We start from the raw sequence: 27017 nt of genomic DNA on the forward strand, positions 1-27017 counted from the left end.
CTAGAGTTTTTCTGTATGGCTAAGGCACAGTAATGATCCCATTACCATTCTTTCTGGAAAGTCATCTCAAAGCTGTTTGTCTTCCTGAAATGAATCTCGAATACCAGTTATGAAATATCTCATTTTCTCTTCTCAGTCCTTAATGTAGAACATGAATTTTAAAATAGTTAAAGATCGCTATGAGGCAAAATCGCCACTTGCAGCCTTAATGACAGGGAACATCTGCATCCAGGAGTAAAGAAAACATTTCCAGTTAATGTTGTCAGTGTTTACATGAACACATTTCAAGTTCTCCAAGATGCACATCCACTGTATTCTATTTTATAAATAAAGATTTTGCCATCTGACAGCTAAAGCTCTCTTAAGAATTACAACACTGCAACCTTTTTAAAAAAAAAATCCTTAAAAAAAAGGTTTTGTTCCTCTTCCAACGCAAATTAATTTTCTAAAACATTATGACTCTCTCAGATGACATATTTATGGTTATTTTTTAAAAAAGCAAGTGCCAAGCAAATGTGACAAATTATGTTGGCCAGGAAATGCAACAAAAGACTTCTACAGATTCTCAATTTGACTGTTGCGTGCCGTGTTAACGAACTATCTCCTCTGTCCCTTGTTTGCGCCATTAGTTTTACAAGAATTCTTATGACAGCAGTCAAAATAAAAACAGCCAAACTATCTCGCCTTTGCATCTCCCAGCATTCCCAAAAGAAGCCAATTGAATTACAAGAGAGCATAAACCAAGGCCACATGTATTATTTTCCATTTGTTTGCCCGAGGAAAGAAGCAGAAGTGCCCCCACCCGCATTATCTGTAACATTCAAGCCCATGGCCCCTTTCAACCATGAAGAAACAGTTACAAATTGTTCCCAGAGCTAAACCACTTAACATCTTGGCACTGGGTTGTTTGTAACTTCATAACAATAGGCACTGTTCAGCACTCCCGATCTCGGCTTTTTCGTTCTGTAATCAAGCGCGAATACTGATGAAAGGCTAGTCACGGCTTCCGCCCATGGTATCAGTGTGGGGGCATGTGATGGTTCACATGGGGCACATTTGATCCAAGAAAACCCAGCCTCTGCTTGTTTTTCCTTTGTTCTGTCATCTAGAGGGAGAGAGGGAGATCAAGTCAAGATGAGCTCCTGACTGCTCTTTAGCAGAGAGACACATAATTACAACGATGATCACACTGTGATTTGAAGATTCAAAGACGAGTAAAAACAACAAGGGGATTATTTTTGGTATTTAAAAAGCAAAAGGAAACAAACCTGGTCGCTTGGAAGTGATTTGGTTTAAAAGTGATAGAATTTTTGAAAGATAACTTTTTAGATGGTTAATTAAAGCCAATGCTTCCTTTCTCACAGCAATTCCCTGCACAAGGATCATCTCAGACAGATAGACCCTTTTGATTTTGGATCTTCTTCTCAATCTTTTCAACATTAAATCTTCCTTTTTGGGCACCATAAAAAACATCACTAGAACTATTGGGAGAGTCTTGTGCAGGCTCGACTAATAATAAGATTATTTATTTATTTTGCTGTTCATATTTGTTATGAACCGCTGTGAGTCGCCTTCGGGCTGAGAACAGCGGTATATAAGTAAGGTAAATAAATAAATAAATATTTATCGCGTCAGGAGTAACCAGACATTTGTATTACATTTTTAACAAAAACAAACAAACAAACAAACAAACAAACAGACAAAACACAGAATTTGCAAGCTTGGTAGTTGATTAAATGTCCTTTGACCAGTATCTGGCCACTTGGAGTGCCTCTGGTGTTGCAACAAGAAGTCCTCCATTGTGCATGTGGCAGGGCTCAGTTTGCACTGTAGCAAGTGGTCAGTGGTTTGCTCTTCTCCACACTCGCATGTCGTGGATTCCACTTTGTAGCCCCATTTCTTAAGATTGGCTCTGCATCTCATGGTGCCAGAGCGCAGTCTGTTCAGCGCCTTCCAAGTTGCCCAGTTTTCTGTGTGCCCAGGGGGAGTCTCAAATTTGGTATCAGCCATTGATTGAGGTTCTGGGTTTGAGCCTGCCACTTTTGGACTCTCGCTTGCTGGAGTGTTCCATCCAGTGTCTCTTTAGATCTTAGAAAACTATTTCTTGATTTAAGTCATTGATGTGCTGGCTGACACCCAAACAAGAGATGAGCTGGATACATCACTGCCTTGGTCCTTTCACTACTGGCTGCTACTTCCCAGCGGATGTCAGGTGGTGCTAGATAGTGTAATTTCTCCAGTGGTGTAGGGCGCAGAAACCCAGTGATAATGCGGCATATCTCATTAAGAGCCACATCCACTGTTTTAGCGTGGTGAGATGTGTTCCACACTGAGTATGCATACTCAGTAGCAGAGTAGTATAGTGCAAGGGCAGATGTCTTCACTGTGTCTGATTGTGATCCCCAGGTTGTGCCAGTCAGCTTTTCATATGATATTATTTCTAGCACCCATTTTTTTGCTTGATATCCAGGCAGTGCTTTTTGTAGGTCAGGGCACGGTTCAGAGTAACTTCCAGATATTTGGGTGTGCTGCAATGCTCCAGTGGGATTCCTTCCCAGGTAATCCTCAGAGCTCGGGATGCTTTTCTGTTCTTAAGGTGAAAGGCACATGTCTGTGTTTTAGATGGATTGGGGATCAGCTAGTTTTCCCTGTAATAGGCGGTAAGAGCACCTAGAGCTTCGGAGAGCTTCTGTTCAACCATCTCAAAGCTCCCTGCTTGAGCGGTGATGGCACGATCATCTGCATAGATGAAACTCTCTGTCCCTTCTGGCAGTGGCTGGTCATTTGTGTAGATGTTGAACATGGATGGAGCAAGCACACTCCCCTGAGGCAGGCCGTTCTTCTGTTTCCGCCATCTGCTTCTCTGGCCCTGGAACTCAACAAAGAAGCTCCTGTTTTGTAGCAGGTTTCCTATGAGGCGGGTGAGATGGTAGTCCTTTGTGATATTACACATTTTTCTCAGGAGGAGGTGGTGGTTTACAGTATCATAGGCTGTGGACAGGTCTATGAAGACAGCTCCTGTGATCTGCCTTTCAAGGCCATCTTCTATGTGCTGAGTCAGGTTCAGCACTTGCGATGTGCAGCTTTTGCCTTTCCTGAAGCCAGCTTGCTGTGGAATCAGACGTTTTGCTAGTGTAGGGTCTATTTTTTCCATAATTCTAATAATAATAAGATTGACTGTATACAATAAGGACAGTTGTGAATAAGCAGACATGGTACTGGAATGTTAGTTGATTAACTGATTCAAACTAATTAAATGAATGGGTACAAATTGTACCTGGCGCTACGAAGTTAAGCACAAGCTTTCACATTCTTTGAGGTTATTTCAGATGGGCTAATAGGAATGGGGGATGGGGATCTATCTTGCTAATGAGTGGGAACTTCCCCCGCCCCCCAATTAGCAGTTATATCACAATTATTCCAAAATTTCACAATGGCTATTATAATGAAGGGGTTTTTTTTGTAGCAGACAAATATTTTACTTCTTGTTATAAGACATATGCTTTGAATGCAGTTTTCCTGCTTCTTGGCAGGGGGTTGGACTGGATGGCCCACGAGGTCTCTTCCAACTCTATGATTCTATATTTTGATGGCTGATTTACATCCCTCTCTTCTTTCAGGAAACATGGCTTCCAGCCATTCCAGTTTGACAATGATGGCCCTGGTTAATCCTCTGCTGTTCCACCTTTTCATCTGCTTATACAATGTCCTGGTTTTATTGCTTTTTTCTCATTTCCTCCTTTGTCCTGATTACTTGTTTTCCAGATTAGTTCAAAATGTTTAAGTAGTTTGCACCCTGATAACTTAGCAGGTAGAAGAGGAGTGGAGGGGCTAGAGTTTGCCTTTGTCGGTAGGGTCAGGTAAAAGCAAACTATGGCAGCTTCTCCTAGTTTTAGAAATATCTGGTGCTCTGCATCTCCAAACTGCAAAAGGAATAAACATAGCTTGCAAAGAATTGTGTAGGATTTGAATTTTTTTCTTCCCTCAGTTGTGATTTTTTTAAGGTTTACTTTAATTTCAACTATGGTAATCTTCTAATCTGTTCTTGAATTTGTTTGGGTTTTTTTTTTCATTTTCTGCAAGGCTGGAGAAAGACTTTTCAGAAACGTGTCTGTTTCCTGGTACAATATGTATTTATTCTGACTCATTGGAAAATACAATAATACTTGGCAAGATAGAAGGCGGCAGGAAAAGAAAAAGGGCTGGCTTTAGCATAGCAGGTTAATCACCAGCTGCAGCTGCAGTAAATTTTGCCAGCCAGAAGGTTGACAGTTCGAAGCTGGGTCAGGGTGAGCTCCTGACCTTCAGTCCAGCTCCTTGCCCACCTAGCAGATTGAAAACAGCAATGTGAGTAGATGAATAAGAACCATATTAAGCCGGGGGGAGGGATGTATTTTACGCACGGTATTTCGGAGGAAGGTTTATGAACAAAAAAAGCTCTTCAGCAAGGAGATGGAGGAATAGCACTCCCCTGTGGCTGGAACTGAGCACAGCCTCCAAAAGATGCCGAATGATGAGAAATAGCCTATGTTTACCTCTAACTGTTGTCAGTCTTGTCACTGTATAATCGGCATTGAATGTTTACCGTATATGTGTTCTCACCCTTTGGGGTGAGAAGGGCGGAATATAAGTACTGTAAATAAATAATACATACATACATACATAACAGATACATAAATTCAATCAAAGAAGCCACAGTCCTGAGTCTACAAGAACTGAGCAGAGTTGTCGAGAAGAGGGTGACTTGGAGGTCTTTCATTTATAGGGTTGCTATAAGTCCAAGTTGACCTGAAGGTAATTAACAATAACAATTTAGGTTGTTCTACCTATGTTGCCTTTTATGTGCATCTCAAAATCTGTTTTGTAACAAAAAAACAAAACACACACAAACCTGTTCTTTAAGTTCAGCTAGTTGACTAGACAGCTGCTTAACCAAGCCCATAGTAGACTCCAATCTCTCTTGGAGGTTTCTGATTTCATTTTGCTCATTGTCACCTTCATTACTGACCAGGGACATAGCTCTCATCCGAGGGAACCAGTCTAAATTCTTTTCCTGCATGAAGAAGAAGGAGAGGGTTAGCTGAGGCTTGACTACTGTGTTCATCCTTTACCTACAGGGATCTTTAACCTCCCTACCAGATGGTCTTTTTCATTCCAGTCCGGTAGTTGGGTACTTCAGCCCAGGCCAGAGTGAGATTCAGCAGTTTGTGTTGAGCCTTCATTTCTCTATGTAATAATTGATTGGATCCCACACTTTGCAGCATTGTGCCAATCTAATTTGGGAAGAGTTGCTACATAGTTTTAACAGCATTGTGTACAGTGTGAGCATGGGATAGAACTGTCCTGATGTTTCTTCCCCTTTACCAATGTCAGAATTGGTGCTCTAAAACTTGAGCTGGATCCAGACATATCTTTATCCCAGAAGAATCCGCGTTAAAAAAATGTGGATGTTTCTGGTGGTCTGTCCACACCCACCCCAGAAAGTGTGGGTGTCCAGATGTTCTCTCAAGTGGGTGAGGGGGGATAGGAGGGAGGAAAATTGCTTTCCCCCCCCCCTCCCCGCCATCTTGGCGCATCATTTCTACACACTGGGAGAGCTGGCCGAGGCTTCTAATGGAGACCATTTAAGTTTTAATTAGTTTTCTAAGGAGTCTGAGGGCTTGGTAGAGGGGAGTGGGCATTAGCCTGGTAAACTGTGGGAATACTGTCTGGACTGCAGTATTCTAATGGAAACCGAATACAAACCAGAGTTTTCTCACAATAAAGGTGCTGTCTGGATGGGCCCAGAGATTGCTGTGTTCAACAAATAGCTCCATATGTACCTAAACTGTGTGTAAGAACTTCTGCAGGAATACCTGCAGAAGAAATGGGTGACAGCAGTTTGAGGATCGTACCTCAGAAGCTAGAAGAAGATAACACGGAAAAGTCAGCCAAGGTTCTGTATTAGTACATGTGACTACGGAGACCTTGGTATTTTTGTGCAGCAATGGCTGAATCCACACTAGAAAAACAATTTAGCTCCAATACATAGTATTTTGTCCTGGTGCTTCCCCAAATTGACCCCATTAGTGTCACACCCCACACAAAATATACCATATTCAGATTGTATTGATAGCCACACATTTCCCTTGCCCAAATACAAATGGGCACCACTTTTTTCTTTCTCTTGCTCACTGGGACTACCCCCTGCCCAAGCATAAGATCTTGGTGATGGGGTCTATCTGGCTACTACCAGACTGTTTATCGTATGGCTGAGCAGCTCATTTCTGAGGCATTTGGCTGCTGGACTTTGGAGCTAACAACTTTGCCAGCGGGGCTCTGCAAGGGTAGGGGCAGCTACGTAAAGAAACTGTTTTTTCTCTAGGCTGCCTTCCTGACCATGACTGAGCAGCCCTTTTGGGGATCCACTCTGCTCATCCCACCCAGGAAAGGAGCTAGAAAACATGCCCTAAACATAGTCTGCCTCTATTATCCCTGACTGGACTGCTGTGTCCAGTGGGGTCACCACCCTTCGGCCAAAAAAGAAAAATGAACTTTGGAACATGGAACATACAGACGCTGTTGGACAACACTGACAGTGAACTCCCCGAACATAGGACTGCTAGCATTGCAAGGGTGCTTTAACATAGCAGTACTTCAGGAGACCCGGAGAGCAGGAGAGAGACAGCTGAAGGAAGAAAAAGGTGGCTACACCTTCTTCTGGAAGGGACTGCCTGAAGAAGAATGAAGAATACACAGAGTTGGCTTTACTATCAGAAATGACCTGGTGAAGCACCAGACCGAAGCACCCATTGGCATTAACGAATGACTCTCAACCCTCCAAATTAACCTTGCAAAAAATCAACAGGCAACTATCATAAGTGCCTATGCACCAACTCTAGATGCTGATGAAGACATTAAGGACATTTTTTACTGTCCACTGGACACTATCCTATCGTAGACACATAAGAAGGACAAAATCATCCTCCTGGGGGGATTTTAATGCAAGAGTTGGACGAGACTTCAACCTGTGGCCAGGGACCATAGGAAAAGACAAGATTGGAAACAGCAACTCGAATGGCTTCTTGCTTCTCACCAAATGTGCAGAACACAACCTTGTCATCACCAGCATGCTCTTCCACCACAAAAACAAGCAAATCTCTTGGAAAGACAGGCAGACGAATGTCAATGTGCTGGGAAAAGCAAAGACCACCAGCACTGAAGTGATGCTCCTCCGCCATCAACTCCACTGGACTGGCCATGTTGTCCGAATGCCCGATCACCGTCTCCCAAAGCAGTTACCATAATCCCAATTCAAGAACGGGAAATGCAATGTTGGTAGACAGGAAAAGAGATTTAAAGATGGGCTTAAAGCCAACCTTAAATACTGTGGCATAGGCACTGAGAACTGGGAAGCCCTGGCCCTTGAGCGCTCTAGCTGGAGGTCAGCAGTGACCAGCAGTGCTATAGAATTTGAAGAGACACGAATAGAAGGCAAAAAAGAGAAACGTGACAAGAGAAAGGCGCATAAAGCCAACTCTGACCGGGACTGCCTTCCACCTGGAAACTGATGTCCTCACTGTGGTAGAACATGCAGATCAAGAATAGGGCTCCATAGCCACCTATGGACCTACCACTAAGACAACACATCTGGAGTACCATCATTCTCGAGCTACAAGGGATTGCCTAAGTATGGCTATGCTGTGATCCTGAAAGGGTAGACTTGAGTGGATTTTTGGTCATGGCATGCTAAACAAATGCAAAAGACAGATTTATACCATGACAATTGCTGAACATGCTGCCAGGGAAAATTTTGCTTGAGCAAAAGAAGTTTGAGAAAAACTGGAATAATGTGCAAAGCACTTCACCCACATAGGTGCATCAGTCACTAACACTATTTTCACTGCTTGCTTCGGTTTTACAGCAAATATTTTCTGGTGATATGAGTGCGACTAGATCCTAAATTCATGCCCTAGCTCCCAAAGACATTCTTTTTCTTTAAGGAGATAGTTAAACATTTAATTTATCCCAGGCTTTAGATCGCCGACATATTTTTTTTCAGTGTCAGGTGTAACTTGAGAGTCGCGTCTGGTGTGAGAGAATTGGCAGTCTGCAAGAACACTTCTCATGGGATGCCTGGATGTTTTGATGTTTTATCATCCTTGTGGGAGGCTTCTCACATGTCCCCACATGGGGAACTGGAGCTGACAGAGGGAGCTCATCCACTCTCTTCTTAGATTTGAACCTCTGACCTGTCGGTCTTCAGTCCTGCCAGCATAAGGGTTTAACCCATTGCACCACTGGGGCCTCCATATCACAGAAAATAATAATTTCACTTAGTTCAAGATTCAGTTAATCCCCAATTTGATAGATGTTTATCCTATACTACAAACCCTAATAGCTTTCTGTCAGTCTGGTTTGACATTTTACTGTCAAGACTGTGTCTGATAAGCAATCTGCACTGGGGAAAAAGAATTAGATAGAGGAATTAGAAATTGTTATGCATCTTTATTTGCACTGTGCATGATAATCTAAAGGAGATAGAAATTAACCTCAAGAGCTATGGATATATTGTAATATGGTAAGAACACCAAGATCGATCTCAAGATTTATCTGAGGTTAGCATTCCCACCATCCTCTCTCACAGGCATGTAGCCAGGGGGGGGGGCTCGGGGGGCTTCAGCCCCCCCCGAAATTCTCATGGTGGTTCACGAAAAGGCCTTACTGGAGCATTATTTAAACTGTTATGTTTATTCATATCATGATCTGATCACCATACTAAATATATCCCATATGCATGGGGGTATTGGGGTAATGATACAAAAGGTTTGCTAGGCTAGACCCTCTTTCACTCAGACTCAGCCCCCCCCGAAACTCAGCCCCCCCCCGAAACCCCCCCTGAAAATTTTTTTAGCCCCCCCCGAAACGAAATCCTGGCTACGGGCCTGCTCTCTCACACAAATATACACTCCCCATCTCTGTTAAACAGAACTGTGGTACAGTGCAACACAGAACACATACATTATAACACTAAATCCACCTGGCAGTACCCTTTTAGGGCATCATATCATCCTTTATCCACACTCTGGTAAATCTTAAATATAGGAAGCTGAACAAGACAGGCTTTTGGTATGATCCAAAAGAGTTATTTTTGTTGTTTTAACAAGAAAAGGCGAACTTGTGCCTCTCTAATCAATGCTGGATTGCAAATCCAATAAGCTTTAACACTTCTGCCAACAGGTGACCAAACAGGCACAGAGAAGAGATGTAGTAGTCATGGGTGATTTCAACTATCTCGATATTTGCTGGAAAACAAACTCAGCCAAGAGTACAAAGTCCAACAAATTCATCGCTTGCCTTACAGACAATTTTATGATCCAGAAGGTAGAAGAGGCAACAAGGGGGTTGGTTACTCTTGATCTCATCCTAACAAATGCAGAGGACCTGATCTATGCGGTTGAAGTGGTCGGATCCTTAGGGGCAAGTGATCATGTGCTCCTGCAATTTGAGGTACAAAGGAAGGCCAAAACGAAGACAAGTCAAACCTGCATTTTGGACTTTAGGAGAGTTGATTTCCGAAAAATGAAGGAAACACTGAGCAGCATTCCGTGGACACAGATACTAAAAGACAAGGGAGTTACGGATGGATGGGAATTTCTCAAGAGTGAAATACTGAAGGCACAATTGCAAACAGGGACAAATGCAAGATACTCCACTCAGGCAGAAAAAAATGAAATACAAATATACAGAATGCGGGACGCCTGGTTCGAGAGCAGTATGTGTGAAAAAGATCTTGGAGTCCTCGTGGACAACAAGTTAAACATGAGCCAACAATGTGATGTGGCAGCAAAAAAGGCCAATGGGATTTTGGCCTTCATCAATAGGAGCATAGTGTCTAGATCCAGGGAAGTAATGCTATCCCTCTATTCCGCCTTGGTTAGACCACATCTGGAACACTGTGACCAATTCTGGGCACCACAATTGAAGAGAGATGCTGACAAGCTGGAATGTGTCCAGAGGAGGGTGACTAAAATGATCAAGGGTCTGGAGAACAAGTCCTATGAAGAGCAGCTTAAAGAGCTGGGCATGTTTAGCCTTCAGAAGAGAAGGCTGAGAGGAGACATGATGGCCATGTGAGGGGAAGTCATATAGAGGAGGGAGCAGGTGGGTTTTCTTCTGCCCTGCAGACTAGGACATGGAAGAATGGCTTCAAATTACAAGAAAGGAGATTCCATATGAACATTAGGAAAAACTTCCTGACTGTGAGAGCTGTTCAGCAGTGGAACTCTCTGCCCCGGAGTGTAGTGGAGGCGCTTTCTCCGCAGAAGAAATGCTGATTAAAGTGAAATTTTAGATTACCTTTAAGAAAGACTGAGCCCTGAAACATTGATGGGGGAATATATTAACTATGGGCTTCATGATTTGGTAGAGTTTTGTTTGAAATATAGTGTGATTGTTTAAAGGGGAGCAGATGAGTAAGTGATAATAATCAGATAGTGTTTTTATAGTTCAGTTGTAATGTAGATAGAGTATATGGTATGTAGCTGTGTGATTATGGTAATTTTATTTAAAATGTTTTTGTGTGTTTTATTTTGTGCTTTTCGTGTGAGTGTGTGTGTGTGTGTGTGGATATAGAAGGATTACTGTATCATATATTCATGACCTAAAATGGCCTTCCAAGTGATATGGCAAAGTAATATATTTTATTTGTTGAGTCAATATTAGAAGATTTCATAATGGGTTATACAGCAAAATATTTAAACAACTTGTTTTCTTTTTATCCACTCCTGTACATTAATGTCTAAATGAAATTTCATTAAATGATACATAAAACAAATGTCCCTTCGATAGATACAACTTGATTTATTTCTTCTTTTACACTGTATCTGATACCTTCATTCTGTTTATCCTCTCCTTGATGAAAAATGATGCAAAACCTAGTTGTTTTTATTGTGTATGATTTCATATACTAGCTTTGACACAGAATTCATAAAAAAATCCTGAAAGACTAACTGAATAAGTCATTGTAGTTAGTCAAGTTCAAGACACCTATCCAAAGCAAATAAAATGGTTTTGTGGAATGCCAGTTAGAGGTATAAAAGATAAAAGAAAAATGATATATAAAACCAGAAATCATACATGATTCAATATAATCTTACATCTTTCTGAAATGTGGAAAAATGTAGTAGAGATTAATAGTTGGTTTCTCTTTAACAACTACGGAAAATAATTGTAAATCTAAATCCTATCTTAGCCATATATTTAATCGAGATAAGTATTCCTTTCTCTTTTTATCTTTTTATCACTATAGTAGGACAAACAGCCATTTTGTTGATGGAGATGACTCAGGAAGCATTTTACTTGCTTAAAATTCCACCGTAAGGGTTAATATGTTCATCCTTTATAGCAGGGATCTTCAAACTTTTAAAGTCAAAGGTCCATTCCTAGTCCCCGAGACTGTTGGGAGCCGAACTATACTTTGAAAAAAAACATGAAAAATTTTCTATGTATACTGCACATATCTTAATCTTAACAGTACTTCAATGGGAAGAGTGGGCCTGTTTTTGGCTGATGTGAGAGTCCGGGTAATCAGGATTGCTGTTGTGTGCTTTCAAGTCATTTCTAACTTAGGGTGATCCTAAATCTAAGATTTAGGGCAGAGGGTGGGTAAAGCACCTTGGATGGATACATCCAGCCTGCAGGCCTTAGTTTGGGAACCCCTGCTTTATATGATGATTTTTGCAGTTGATATTACATATTCTCCTTTAAGCCTCACCCACCCCAAACTCTCCAGGTTCACTCACAGCTGAGGAATTCCTAAATACATTGCATGTTGCATTTCACTACGAGCATTAGTGAGGTTGATAGATGTTCCAAACTACAAAATCATTTTAACTGCTATGGCTACATTCTATAGAATCCCAGGATTTGGAGTTTGAGGAAGTAATTCGAATTCTTTGCTAGAGAGTCAGAATACCGCTAGCTAGTCAAGAGAGCTATTTAGTTTTCAAACGATGTTAGTACTAACCAAACCACAAAATTTCTCCAGGAGGAAGTAGCTGAATTGGCATCAAACTGTTGTACCAGTATGGTGCATATACACTCTGGGGGTGGTGGGGGTTGTGCATACAGGGAGCATAGAAGGATCTAAAATCCAAGTTTTTCTGCAATGACTAATGATAGCAGTGTGTGATGAATTTCCTACCTGTTAGGCCAGGAAAAGCTCAGAAAATTAGGCCCACGAAATTCAGCAGCCATTTTAGAAGGGTGCCTGGGGGCATCCATCTAAGAAACTCATTTCCTGGAGGGGACGGTGCTTAGGAGCAGTTTGGAAGGAAATGAGGGGAGTTTGTGATTGGCCTGGAGATAGTGGGCAGGGCTTATCTTGGGAAAAGAAAAAAATGACTTTAAGGGTGCGTTTTAAAACATGACAACTCAGTTTTGGGTTGGGTGTGAAGGAGAGAGGAGTCAGGGAGTGTGTGAAGAAGAGAAGAGTTAGTGAAGCCAGAAGTTAGTCAGTTAGTCAGCAGAGTTAGTTAGAGGGAAGATTTATAGCTATTGGGAAAGATAGCTGGTGGAGTAGAGAGACAGATCCAGAAGGAAAGGACTGTCTGTGTGGAGTTTAGGATTACTAGGCAGAGAGGAATCCTGTCAGTAGTTCTGGAGGGAGAGAGGAGTGTTATTTGCAACTAAGTGCTGAACTGCTTAAAGAAACTATACACTTTATTCAACATTGAAACCACTAAGCTTAAAGCCTGTATTGTTCTAGTTCTCTCAAATAAACAACATTGTTATTTGTTCACAACATCTGCCTCATGTGTGACTCTGTGTGAGAAGTTTCCAAGCAGTTTATAGAAGAAATCAAAGCTAAATGGTGCCAGCGTGTATTTAGAAAGGAATCTCTTAAGTGTTACCTCAGAAAACCAAGCCTGAGTGTGAATCCAGCACATTCTAGCCTAAAGATACCTCAATTCTGGCCAAGGGCTAAACATTTCTTTTAAGTGTGGTGGTAGCCAGTGTTCTTTTAAAAGGTTTATTGGCCAGAAGAGTGTTCCCGCTTATTCAGCTTTTGATTTTTAACTAAAGAAGCCACATTTCATGACTACTGGTTTGCAGCGTGTGGGATTTTGTTAATAATCCATTACATTTGGTGGAAAGCGTTGGGATTTCTTCATAAATAAAATCCATAATCCTTTACACAGTGCTATTGAGGAACTTCTGAAAAACTGCATGGGAAATCCTAGGATTTAAATGAAACATTAACATTTTGCTAAATGAAGTTTACTCAGGAAATACATGCCATGGAAATGATAGGTGGGCTTTGTTTTGCCTTCCTAAATCTAGAAATGGCACCTACAGTTTCCTGTAGCTCCCATAGTCCTTGTTTTGTTGTTACAAAATATTTTGGGGATCAGACTAATCAGTTCAACTGTACAAATAAAACTCAGTTGTGAAACACCTATATCTAATAATCAAGAATAATGACAAGACCATTTCTGTTCCAGTTGGTATCTGAGTCTCCAACCATATCAAATTTCTTCTTGTTTGGCTAATTGGCTTGGCTCAAATCTCAAGGAGAGATTAAAGTTAATCAATGGAACGAACTGATTGCTTTAATTTTTTTTAAAAAATCACAACAGCATTGTATTCTGGGTATTCTGTTAGATTGGGCTTATTTAATACAAATACTTTGAGCTACAGGATATAACTTCTACAGCTAATTGTGCCTTGAGTGATGTGTGTTATAGTATTCTACTGAAAGGAATTAGATGAAATATTGTACAGATAGGATGAACGATAATAAGCACATGAGTTTGCACTTCTAACATGGATTCCTTGTATATAGTATATGACTTAATGTTATTCAAACACTTTTAAAAGTAACTTTATTCAAAAAGCTGAGCAATAGTTGTTGAACAATATTTTATTGCATACCTTCAAGTTATTTCTGATCAATGGTGACCGGAAGATTAATTTAAAGCAAGCCTATGAACTGATTACAAGGGTTTTATTGCAAAATTTATTCAGAAAGAGTTTGCCTTTGCCTTAAGGCTGTGTCTAGGGCCCCTTCCACATAGCTGAATAATATCCCGCAATATCTGCTTTGAACTGGGAAATATGGCAGTGCGGACTCAGATAACCCAGTTCAAAGCAGATATTGCAGGTTATTCCACCTTAATATTCTAGGTTATATGGCTGTGTGGAAGGGCCTGAGATTTCAAAGTACAAAAGAATCTCAATATCCATCTGTTTACAAAAGCATTCTGTCTGTCTCCACAATAGACAATCAGGTCCTTACAGGAAGCTTGTGGTTGGGCATGAATAGAGCACCCCGTGCTTTCGAAGTACATAAGAATCACAACTGGTACAAAACAGAAAGCAGTGTGGTGTTCCACTTTGAGTGTTGCACTGGGACCAAGGAATTTTAGGGCCATGTCTTATTGGGGCACTGGGAGATACTGGGCTAATCTCTATCTCAGCTTGGTGTTTCACACAGGGTTATTGTAAGCATAATAAGGTGAATCACCTCTATCAACTTCATTGTAAGAAAGACAGGATATAAATGTCATAAATAAAAGAAATATCACAAGTAACCAATTATAGTCTTATCCTTCATAAAATGTTCTTGATTCCCCTTGAAAGCCATCTATGTTCATGGCCACCACTAAATCCTGAAATAGAAATGCCATAGTTCAAATATATACATTGTGTAATGAAGGACTTCTTTTTATCTCTCCTTATGGATAGAATTAGATTTTGGTTCTAAAGCAGGGGTCTTCAAAGTTTTTAAACAGAGGGCCAGGTCACAGGCCCTCAAACTGTTGGATGGCCGGATTATAATTTGAAAAAAAAAAGAATGAATGAATGAATACACTGCATGTATCTTATTTGCAGTGCAAAAAACACTGAAAAACAATACAATAATTTAAATGAAGCATAATTTTAACAAATATAAACTTATTAGTATTTCAATGGGAAGTGTGGGCCTGCTTATGGCTGATGAGATAGGATTGTTGTTGATGTTGTGTGCTTTCAAGTCGTTTCAGAATTAGGTTGACCCTGAACGAGGGCCGGGTATCTGGCCCTCGGGCCTTAGTTTGAGGACCCCTGTTCTAAAGTGTCAGGAACGTATAGTTCCTGTGAATTCCTATGACCATAGATGCTCCTGTAACAATTAGTGGCTGTGCATAATAACATCAAATGCTGATTGAGACGCTTCCATACTTCACTGGGCCTTCCATTTAATCTTTCCATGACATCGTTAGAAAAGAAAGGCAGGAGCAGCAGATATGAATTGTGGATACAATCTGAGACCCATGCAATGTTTTCAAATTCTGTATATGAGGGAATTTAAGCAAGTTTTGTTGTACTGAATGATTCTGATGGGACACAAGTGGTGCATCCACTCATTATTAGTTAATTCTTTAAAATGTAGTGTGAATCAACGCTCTTCAATCTGATTTACTATCAGGTTTTAATGCAATGCTGTTCTGCCAAAAAAAAAAAAAAAAAGAACTTCACAAAACCTATAATTCAATACTTTGTATCAAATAATTCCCAGCAATCCACAGACTATATTCTAAGTCATTATACTTCCAAAACTTGGGTTTTCGAACTGAAAACACAAGGTGCAGAGAGCCCTTTGGAGCCCGTTTTAATATTTTAGTGTCTCAATTATGGAGATCCTACATTAATGTAAATGAAAAATACATTAGTGTATTACTGCATTGGTAATTTTCAATTGCTGGCACTAGAGGACTAATATTAATACATCAATATGATACCGTGCAGTTATCTGCTAAAACAGATAGATGGAGGGAAAGAATAAGCAGAACAACCAGTCCAGTATTCTCATCAACCAAGCACAAATTGATGCAGGTTGTCTCTCTCTCTCTCTCCCCCCCCCCCCCCCCCTCAATTTTGCACTTGGATTTACTATCACTATTAAAATGCATGCAGTTTGTCAGATTGGGAGTGCATACAATACACCTTAAATACAAATGGTGGTATATAATCTTCTAATTGCTTGGGCAATGTCATAGATTAGTCAAACCTGCTTTTTTTACACCTGTTCAATACCATTTTGTTTCAACCATTCTGTGTGCTGCAGGACTGTGATTTCTACTTCCCTGTATATGTTTGTATAATCTCAAATCCCATTAGAAATAATGGACTAAATAAAACGTTGGCTCTCATCAACCACTCCAATAATGCATGGATTACAACATGTAGAAGGGCTATTTTGACTCACGTGCTGCAAACCAGTATCTGACTCAATTAATTTCTTGGATCACAGCTTGAAGTAACCCACTAAACACTTACAAGTTTAGAGGTAAGTGATTGTAAAACTGTGAAATCTGCCTTCATCTCTTCATCATACCCAGCATTGGGTCATTATCAAGGGCTACTGCAAATGAATAAACATTCTTTTATAGTAATACTGATCAAAGCTTCCCATGGTTCAAGTCCTGCTACTCTTTACAGAACCTTCTCTCTGCTGCACGACTGATACAAAAATCGACTCACCTGGATCATCTGAGCCACATAACTTTCAGGACCAGTGTATTCTGTAGGGTCTTTCACTCTGACTAGAACTATAAAGTACAAATAGTGCCACATGTTGTGCTCAGACTTTATGTGCTCTTCAAATGAAACTGTCTTGTTATCAAATTTATCTCGCTCAAGACCTGCAAAAAAGAGACACACAAAAAATTCACTGTCTACATATCATGTCAACACCTGCTTACAATTCAAGCTTTAAAAAACAACTTTAACCAGAAAAAGAGAGTGCAAAAAGGTATTTTGTGATAAGATTTCATCGTCATTAAATTTCTGCATTGGGAGCCATAGGAGTCAGGGAACTACTGCTTCCAGGTTGTCTCAGTGAGCACATCCAAGGCACGCCAGAGGCGCTTCCTTGCACCTACAGATGACAAATCCCAGCAGCCCTGGACAGTGGTGTGCCTTGGATGTGCTCGCTGAGGCAGTCTGGAAGCAGTAGGAATCAGGGAACTATGGCTCCCAGAATGCCTCAGCAAACATATCCAAGGCACGCTGCCACCCAGGGCTGCTGGAAGTCATCGTCCAGAGGCACTTCTTTGGGCCTAGGCAAGCCCAGTGGCCTTCGAAGGAGGTGAGCGGTGAGGGCAGAGGAGGTCCTTGAAAGGAGAGTGGGGAAAGCAGCAGGGGCCAGAGGGAAAGCCCAGAGGGTAATCACCCCCAGCAGGTCTCTGTAGCAATGCAGTCTGCGTCTCTTCCTCCCCATGCCCTCCCTCCCTCTGGCCTCCTCCTCCTCCCTCCTTCCTTAGGCTCCTTCACTAAGGGAGATTTTATTATTTTCTTTTAATTATTATTATTTTAATTTATACCCAGCATACTAAACAACCCCTGACTTTTCGTAAGATTTTCCAGGCTTAAAAAGTCATCTAATACACCAGAAAATACAGTAATTCAGTTGCATGCATGCTTAAGTTCTGAGGATGAGACCACACACAACCCCCATTGTGGATCATTCCAGCAATATGCGGAAATATGCTAACATACAACGTCTCCTTATTTTATTAGCAGAAATGATAGCAAAGATGGCATGAAGCTAAGTTAGCTTTCAAATTCTACAGACAGTGAACATCAAAGTTATTTTTTGACTTGCCATTCGGTTTAGAATTGCTAAGCAATGAGAGGTGTTGTAAATCACCCTTTATTAAAGATGAGATAATTTAAAACTTCTTCCTCCCAGCCAGTTTAATATAGCTCACTAAAACATACCACAGATGAAACATGTTGTCTTTAATATTTCCTCTTTTTTCTGTTTTTCACTTCTGAGATCTGCGAATGTATCAATGATGACTCCAAATATGAGGTTCAGGACAATAATTATGACAATGAAATAAAACAGAAGATCATACACAACTCGAGCAGCAAAAAGTGGCTCCTGAAACAACAGTGATATTTCTATGTAATGTCAAATTTATACCCAGCAGGGAAAGAACATTTACGTTTGATCATATATATTTTCATAACATCCACTCATGTCAACTATTACAAACAAGCCAGTTGCCTACCATGGATTTGTTAGATACTCTTCATCTCATACAGCTAGTCTAAGAGAGATAAATTGAGCTAGGAAAAGCAAGAAAAACTTGAGCAATTTGCAAAGAGACAAGTGTGTTATTCTGTTTCAGCATTAAAAAGAGGAAAAAGGGAAACACAGCCATTGTGGCATCTTTAAGACTAAAACATTTATTTCGTGGATAATAACCCACTTCTTCAAATGCAGAAGAATTAAAGTTTCAGATCCCTGCTTTACTATATTTGAATCTTCTGTGAACCACTATACTTCCCTCTTCTTCCTCACCAGTAATTGTTTTACTCAATTTGCTACTAATCTTTCCCTTTCCATTTCTTTCTCTGGTCGCCAACTCACTCTACTTCTTAGGGCACATCCAGACAGGGTTCAAAACACGTGAGTTCACACGCTTTTACTGGAGTCAATCAAATGACACCTCCGGTGAAATCAAATTAAGTTGAGATAAAGCAGAAAAACTCTGCTTTGTCCCAAATTCATTTGACACCTCCTATGGGCCCTGTGTGGATGAGGCCCACGTCACATGATCCCCGGGCCCAATCCACACAGGTGTTTCAGGATTTTCAGGATTCTCGAGCCCAGAAACCCAAGCCAGCACCCCCCCCCCTCCTTGAAAAGGCCTAAAAATGAAAAATTGCTCACCTGGCCAATTTTCCTCCTTGCCCCCCACCCCCCACCCCAGTGCATCATTTCTACAAGCCAGGAGGACTCCGGAATTAGTTTCATGGTGGCTGGGTCAGTAATTTTCAATTTTAGGCCTTTCGAGAGGGGGGGTTGTTTGATGTCCGGGTGCCCTGCCAGAAAGTATGGCAGGGAATCTAGACACCTCCCAAAAAGCATGGGTTTTGGTGAGAGGTATGTGGACTTTAACCCGTGCGCAATCGGGTTTCTTAAAACTAATTGGGCGTGAGTTAAAGGCCTGTGTGTAACCGGCCTTAGACTGCATAGCAACCACAGAATATCATGTTACAACATGTGAAGAAAGGAAGCTGGAGAAGAAGACAAGAATGAGACAAAGTAGGAGTTAGGGAAGCTGTGTAATCTCCCCTTGAATCAAGAATGCATAAAATCTACATGTGATGTTGAAACCATGATGGCCAGGAAAGCCAACTCTTCTGAGCTGAAAGCTTTGACCCCATTCTCAGAGGCAGGAGTCAATGATGAAGTTTAGACACAGCCTTCCACACAGCCATATAACCCAGAATATCAAGGCAGAAAATCCCATAATATTTGCTTTCAACTGGGTTATCAGAATCCACACTGCCATATATTCCAGTTCAAAGCAGAAAATGTGGAATTTTATCCAGCTGTATAGAAGGGGCTTCAGGACCCTCTTATTATGCATTCCTTCATTTAAAAATAGTTCCAAGTTGTGAGATTGATAAATATTTAATCTCTTATCAAGTGAGGAATGGCTTTGCTGAAGAAAGGTCTGATGACCTGATGTCTGAAACATGCTGAAGTTGTTTATATCCAATTTCCAGTATAGACTGTAGGGATACGATCACTTTGACAATCTATTCTGAGAAGGACTGTTACTATGCACCCATACTATGAACCATCAAGGTTGTTAAGATCTTCTGGAGGGGCCTTGCTCTCGGTCCCACCACCTTCGCAATCGCGGCTGGTGGGGATGAGAGACAGGGCCTTCTTGGTGGTGGCCCCTCGGCTGTGGAACTCTTTCCCAATAGAGATCAGATCTGCCCCTTCCTCCTGACTTTCAAAAAGATGATAAAATCTTGGCTCCGGAATTTAGCATTCTCAGATTGATGATCGAATCAATAACTGTTGACCACAAGGCGGATGGTAATGAATTTGTGATTTACCTTGACGAATTGGCTTTATGTAATTCTTGATCTGTATTTTAATGTGTTTTAATGTATTAATGTACTATGATGTCATTATGCTTTAGTTTATTTGTATATTAATTCTCTGTTGTTAGCCGGCCTGAGTCCCTCCTCGGAGGTCGAGAAGACCGGGTCATAAAAGCTCTAAATAAATAAATAATTAAATATTCACCTCTTGGACCTGCGAGCTAAGTTCAGTAGCATCAAACACTATTCTTTCTAAAAACCACTGTACGATATACAGATAGTAAGCACTGTGCTTCAATATCCCTATTCCTATCTGAATGTTTTTTCTCCCAGATTTTTTTTGAGGGGGACAGGGATCTACCAATGGAATTTACGCTGTAGTGTTCAACAGATCTCTTATTCTGCCCCCTCCCACAAATCTATAGGAAGCCCCAAAGTGAAGTCATGCATGGAAGATTTATCTGTGTTTTGATGTCACCAAAGTCTGCTTCTCCCTTTCAGCTTGAGAGAATAATGCTTTGAGTAAAACAGCGTACATGGAAAAAATGATTACAGCTGTTATTATCATGTCTGGTTCATATCCACAAAGCTACACTGATAAATCAAATAGCACAGGCAAATATAAAGCTACTGTTACACATATTCAGCCAAGATGAAACACTTACATCTTTGGAAGGCTTTCGGAGGACATCTCCTACACCGCCACCATTCCTCAGACCTTGGTTCAATACTGTCACAATACACATTAGTAAAGTGTCACAGGTCCTCTCAATCCCATCTTCATCTGCTTCTTCATCTGTGGAGAAAATTACATACATATAGGATGCAAGATTCTATTAAATATCACTTGAGGGCAGAAGCAGACAATATAGAGTGTGGTCTAAATCTGCCGATCTTAATTAGAGCAGACCAATTGAATCTATGGGATTTTCACAACTAATTTAATGAGGCTACTCTAGGTGGTACCAGCAATTACATTTATTAGGTGGCTGTCAAATGGTAATCTTGCATGTCCTCTTCACCTGTTCCCCAGGAATGACTAATAGAAGGTGTCTCATACTAGTAGAGAATACCCTCCCCCCCTCGTAAGTCAAGCAGCAACCTTTACAATGTCACTTTCTTTTAACCAAACATTATTACAAGAAGAAAATATGGCTGCCTTTAGGAAAATCATGCAATCTCTGTATTATATAGGTCTTCCTCAAATAACGGATATTTGTTTGATGGAAACAGAAAAAAAAAATCTCAGATTTCTACGAACCTGACTGTAGAGCTGGCATAGTAGTGGTACAGTTTTCTTTCGAACATGTATCCATTGTTGTTAAGCTTGTGGTGGCAAATGTGTCACCATCTGACAGAATGAAAAACAAAGTTTGGTTTGCTACCAAATAAATTGCAAAATATATCTGACACATTAAAAGATCAAAATAGAGGCATGCTGTCAGTTTTCATACTTTGGAACCAAAATTAGGTTGAAGAAGTATCTCCACTTAGTGCCACACAAAATGCTGTAGATAAATAAATTCCTTTCACTGCTGTGTTACATTATGAATTTACAGTAGACAGCTTAAGGCTACTGCCCACTTTGGATTTACTTTATAATATTATAATATACTTTATAATATACTTTATAATATACTTTATAATATTATAAGAATAATGTTTGAACACACAAGCATCCTGTTGTGAATTCCCCAAATATTTTCTTTCCTTGAAGCCACTAGTTTTACGCCCCAAAATTCAAATGCAGAAAATTAATTGAGCATCAAACCACTTTGAATATTTGTTTTGCCATGAAGGAAGTTGCCAAATCACTCATTTAGTGTCAAAAGAAACAAAGAAGTAAGTTAGCATATGATTCAAAGCAATCATGGTAACGATGATATCACTGTTTCACATTTGCAATATATCATAGGCATTCCATCACTATTTTGCCTAAATTAAAGAACTGACATCAAACAGAACTCCATCTAGTTAGGATTAAATATATTCAAAGCTAGAAACAACTGTCAGATATGAAAATAATGTCAGTTTTAAAAACCATTAAATTATTCACAAAGGCTGACAAGGAGAACACTGATCTGACATCTCATATTTTTGAATCTAGAATACTTAAGTATTCAAGGATAAAAACAGTGTTTGATGCTCATTTGTAAATATGTATGGAGTTGAGTAAAACACTAATTTAACATTTTCAAAGTGAGTAAAAGACGTATATATCAGCTTTATTTTATCAAACACCTATTTTGCCCCATGCATCACAAATTATTTATTACATTACGTATCTGTGCTGCAAAGAAAAGGTTGAAGGAGCAATGCTGGCAAAATCATATTATCTAAATACTAATTCAATAAGTATCTGATATCCTGTTCTCATTGGACAAATCTAATTTGGAATTGATAATAAATATATCTCAATGCATTTCAGGAGAATTACCTATTTGGAATTACCTGCAATTGGTGTCCTATTTTTCAGTCTTTCCACTTCCATAATGAAGTCATCTTTCAAGAACAAGAATCCAACAATGGAGAATAGATAAACAAGGATGAGAGCTAGGACTGCAGTCAAGATAATGGAGCGTCCATTCCGTGTAACACTTTTAATAACATTCAACAAAGTCTCTTCTCTATACACTAAGTCAAACAACTGGGAGAAAACAATATATAAAAAGAATATCAACGTCATGGAACTCATCTTCTTTAGAGGATTGTCACACAAACTCAAGAAATGTGCTAGAACAGCTATTTACAGACTATAGTTTGGCAAATCCTTTGGTTCCTTGGAAGTTGATGATGTTTCTCAGTGAAAAGATCAATCGTGATGGACAAATATTTGAGAAAGACAGTTTTATCCAAAATAGCTTTCTCATACAAAAATGTGTGTTACCACAAACATGTTGTTTCATTTTTTAAAAAGTATGATATGAAATATTTCCTAGTCATTGTTCTCTGGGTACATTTGAGTGGTTTTTTTTAAAAAAAAAAGTTTGATCTTATTCACGCACCATTCTTAAGCAGTGACATTATTTTTTAAACGGATTAGAAGATTACAGATGTGAAGCTGCCCTGTTATGGATAGCAACAACAAACCACTTTCTTAAACACTGTAACATGTAAAGGAATGGGACAATAACTCTCCATGTCTGGGGCACTGCAGTGGACATGCATTAGAAGCATAAATGAAGGTCTGATATCTCATTGATCAATAATTGAAAGAGAATGTGGTCTATCAATTTCATGCATGGAGATAAATAGAAGACCGTATTTTGCACAGTTATTTGTCAGGTTGCTCATAACCCTGAATGGTGTTGTCTGATTATGGAAGAACTTCTATCTAACCTGCTGTATTCCCAGTTACTTTAATTTAAAAAAGGCAATGGATATACTATGTTCACACAAAATGATGCTGTGAAGATCTATAGTCAATATTAATCATTATTGTACTATTAATTAATTGGATTTGTATGAGCCAGAGAGTTAGATCTGGTGTCAGTTAGGGGAACCAAAAACTCTTCCTTCAATGCTTGTATGCCTTCACCATAGGCAGTGCTACTCTGCTGCTGAGTATGCATGCCCGGTGTGAAACACATCTCACCACACTAAAACAGTGGATGTTTGGTGTCTGTGCCCTACACCCCTGGAGAAATTACACTGTCTAGCCGGTATCGCACCACCTGACATCCGCCGGGAAGTAGCAGCCAATAGTGAAAGGACCATCTCCAGCCCATCCCTTGTTTGAGTATTAGCCAGCATGTCAACGACTTAAATCAAGAAATAGTTTTTTAAGATCTACAGAGACACTTGCTGGAACACCCCAGCAAGTGAGAGTCCAAAAGTGGCAGGCTCAAACCCAGAACCTCAATCAATGGCTGATACCAAATGAGAGACTTCCCCCTGGGCACACAGAAAACTGGGCAACTTGGAAGGCGCTGAACAGACGGCGCTCTGGCACCATGAGATGCAGAGCCAACCTCAAGAAATGGGGCTACAAAGTGGAATCCACGACATGCGAGTGTGGAGAAGAGCAAACCACTGACCACCTGCTGCAATGCAACCTGAGCCCTGCCACATGCCCAATGGAGGACCTCCTTGCGGCAACACCAGAGGCACTCCAAGTGGCCAGATACTGGTCAAAGGACATTTAATCAACTACCAAGCTTGCAAATTCTTTGTTTTGTCTGTCTGTTTGTTTGTTTGTGTTAAAAATGTAATACAAATGTCTGGTTGCTGATGACACGATAAATAAATAACCATAGGCAGTAGAAAAGCGACTGTAAGATATGTTTAATAAATACATATCTTACAGTCTATAGAGAATTAATATGTGAAGCTTGTGGGGGATTTGGAGGGAAGGCCATTGTTTTTTCTTTCAAAGCCCCTCTCCTTTTTGGCTACAGCTCTGCACCCACCCATCTACTAATTCAACCACCCATCCACCACTTCTTTACTCACTCACCCACCCATCTACACTTCACTTACTCACTCACCTATCATTTCACTCACTTATTTACTTGCCAACCATTTCACTTACTCACTTACTCACTCATATGAGCGTATGTTTGCAATGTAGCCACTGTGATAAAACATGAGTTTATGCTTTAACTAATCTAGTGCTACCCTATGTTGAAAAACTGAACAATCAGTATACTTTTCAGAAAATACTCATAACCAGGTTCATATCATTTTTCCTTTCAACAATATCTACACCACTTCAGAAATATACTCACCAGGAAGCTGTAAAAGAATTCATGCACACAGAGGCCCAGCATACAGACAAGAACATAGGCAACATGGTAGAGAAATGCCATATCCATGATGACTGCTCTGTACCCACGGGTAAATGTGCCACGATTCCCAACAAAGCTCACCAAAAATACAATCTTGTTACAAAGCTTCCAGAGAGAACGAGGGAAGGGAGCAAGACAGAAAGAACAAGAAGAAAATTTACTATGTTTCAAAAACCAGACCCCATCAGTCCTTAAAATATCATATTAAATAAAATGGAACATTTGCCAAAAAAAAAAAAAAAAGACCATGATATAATGGTCTAATATGCAAGTACTATATGCAATACTAATGCATTGTTATATCATGCATCTATGCACTTTTTCTTCAGCTGGGCTGTGAAACATGCTTGCAGAGTAAACTTCTCATATTGTTATCGTGGCTGGATGGTCACCATGGAATTTTCCTAGGATTTGAGATTCCTGAGAGATAGGAGATCTTGTGAGAACCTAGGAATTTATAAGGTTCCCCTCAAGAGATTTAGGATAAACCTTATATAGGCCTCCCTTAGGTGTTCACAGGCAGATTTTCAAAACCTGTCAAGTGTAATATTGTCTGATTACCATGGTTTTAAAATTTTTTAGAGAAACCGCAAGTTCACTTCTGGTATGAGAAGATTGGCAGTCTACAAGGACCTTGCCCAAAGGATGCCCAGATGTTTGATGTTTTACCATTCTCGAGGCTTCTCTCATGTCCCCGCATGGGGAGCTGGAGCTGACAGAAGGAGCTCAACCCACTCTCCTTGGATTCGAACTGCTGACCTGTTGGTCAGCAGTCCTGCCGGCACAAGAGGGCTTCAAGAATTTCAGTATAAGGTACAGAGTATTCCATTCATGGGGTCACCATAAGCTGATATTGACTTGGTAGTTAACAAGAACAAACAGGATATGCATGCAATTGTGTCCACACATATTGTAAAGATAAGGGAGATTTAAACCATCTCTTCCCAATCACAATTCACTTAAAAATTGTATAGGCGCCATACATTTAGGCTACGGCCACCTTTTGAAGGGGCTGTTGGATTCCCCCCCCCCCCCCAAATTTTCTCTGCTTTTGCACAATGAAAACTCAGAGTCTACACTTGCATCGGATTCAAGTGAGAAGTGTTTTAAAATACTTAAAAATTATCTCCTTCCCCCCCGCCCCCACCACACACATCATAGGATTAAGGAGTGGGGAGATCTACACTGGAATGAGTGAGGTTGAAATTAAATGGATTATTTATATATGCCACCATTTCAGTATTTTAACAGTGTCAGAATGTGGAAACACACCCATCAGTGAGTTGGTGTATATTGTCATTTTATTTTGTCTACTTACATTAGCAGCACCTAGAAGGATCAGTGTAGGCCCAAGACCGATAGTATATATGGATCTGAGCATGACAGACACTAAAAATGGCCGAATACCCACAGGTTTAGGGAAGAAGAAAAGCAAGGATGTACAGATTCCCACTGCTATCCAGAGGAGAACAGAAAATAATGGAGAAAGGGTACCTAGAAAGAAAGAAGAATATGGTTATTCCTTTAATATCCATCTTATGCTTCAAAGGGCTCTACAGTCCAAAAAAAGAGTGCATTGAATTATATTTCAATAAATATAAATTGTATTATATAAATGCTTACACCAATAAAATGGTGTGTGTTGTGGCTTTCTATTACTACATCTGATTCAGACTATCAGTTACAACTGTATGGTGAAAAGAGTGATCAAAACTGCTGCAAGAGATATGGGACAAAATATTAAAATTGAAAAAAAAGTTATATCGAATATCTACAATACATTACTCACATGGCTTATTGAAAAAAGAGCAGGTTAAACCCTGCATGGGCACAAATTTAAGAAGGCCTATCCAAATTAGAGAATGGGAGCAAATATGGAATAAAAAATTGAAATACACGTATGCTACAGACTTGAAAGAGAATTGGTATAAAATGTTCCATATATGGTATACTACACCCAAACAACTGGCCCATATGTATAAAAACCTTTCTGACAAATGTTGGAAATGTCATGATCACCTTGGCTCCTTCTTTCACATGTGGTGGACTTGTAAGGAAGCTGCCAAATACTGAGCAAAAATTCACGAAGAGGTTCAAAAGATTTTAAAAAGGAAATTTTCAAAAAACCAGAACATTATCTCCTAGGTTTTACTGACTCAGATCTTCAATTAACTGAAGAAGATAAACGTTTTACATTTACCACAACCGCAGCTAGAATTGTTTATGCGAAGGAATGGAAATTAGAACAGCACCCACGGATAGAATTATGGTTGGACAAAATGAGAGAAATAAAAGACATGGATGAATTGACATTTTTATTGAAGAAGAATATGGGAAACAATTTTAAAAGGA

The 27017-nt window shown here is 40.0% G+C and overlaps 1 protein-coding gene across 3 annotated transcripts in view; it reads right to left on the minus strand.

Annotated features, from left to right (window-relative positions):
- Nucleotides 1-393: 393 nt before the first annotated feature.
- Nucleotides 394-27017, minus strand: part of ITPR2 (inositol 1,4,5-trisphosphate receptor type 2) — a 313417-nt gene continuing 286793 nt past the window's right edge. For all 3 annotated transcript variants that reach the window (XM_060778249.2, XM_060778247.2, XM_067468876.1), the window contains 9 exons: nucleotides 25984-26159; nucleotides 24606-24770; nucleotides 22330-22525; nucleotides 21140-21229; nucleotides 20544-20674; nucleotides 17746-17911; nucleotides 16507-16667; nucleotides 4892-5053; nucleotides 394-1105 (listed from right to left, as the gene is read on the minus strand). In XM_060778249.2, the coding sequence (XP_060634232.2) occupies nucleotides 1019-1105; nucleotides 4892-5053; nucleotides 16507-16667; nucleotides 17746-17911; nucleotides 20544-20674; nucleotides 21140-21229; nucleotides 22330-22525; nucleotides 24606-24770; nucleotides 25984-26159 (1334 nt within the window). In that variant the 3' untranslated portion in view covers nucleotides 394-1018. The remainder of the gene's footprint in view (nucleotides 1106-4891; nucleotides 5054-16506; nucleotides 16668-17745; nucleotides 17912-20543; nucleotides 20675-21139; nucleotides 21230-22329; nucleotides 22526-24605; nucleotides 24771-25983; nucleotides 26160-27017) is intronic.

Source organism: Anolis sagrei, chromosome 5 (assembly GCF_037176765.1).
Source record: "Anolis sagrei isolate rAnoSag1 chromosome 5, rAnoSag1.mat, whole genome shotgun sequence".
NCBI classification, from domain to species: domain Eukaryota; kingdom Metazoa; phylum Chordata; class Lepidosauria; order Squamata; family Dactyloidae; genus Anolis; species Anolis sagrei.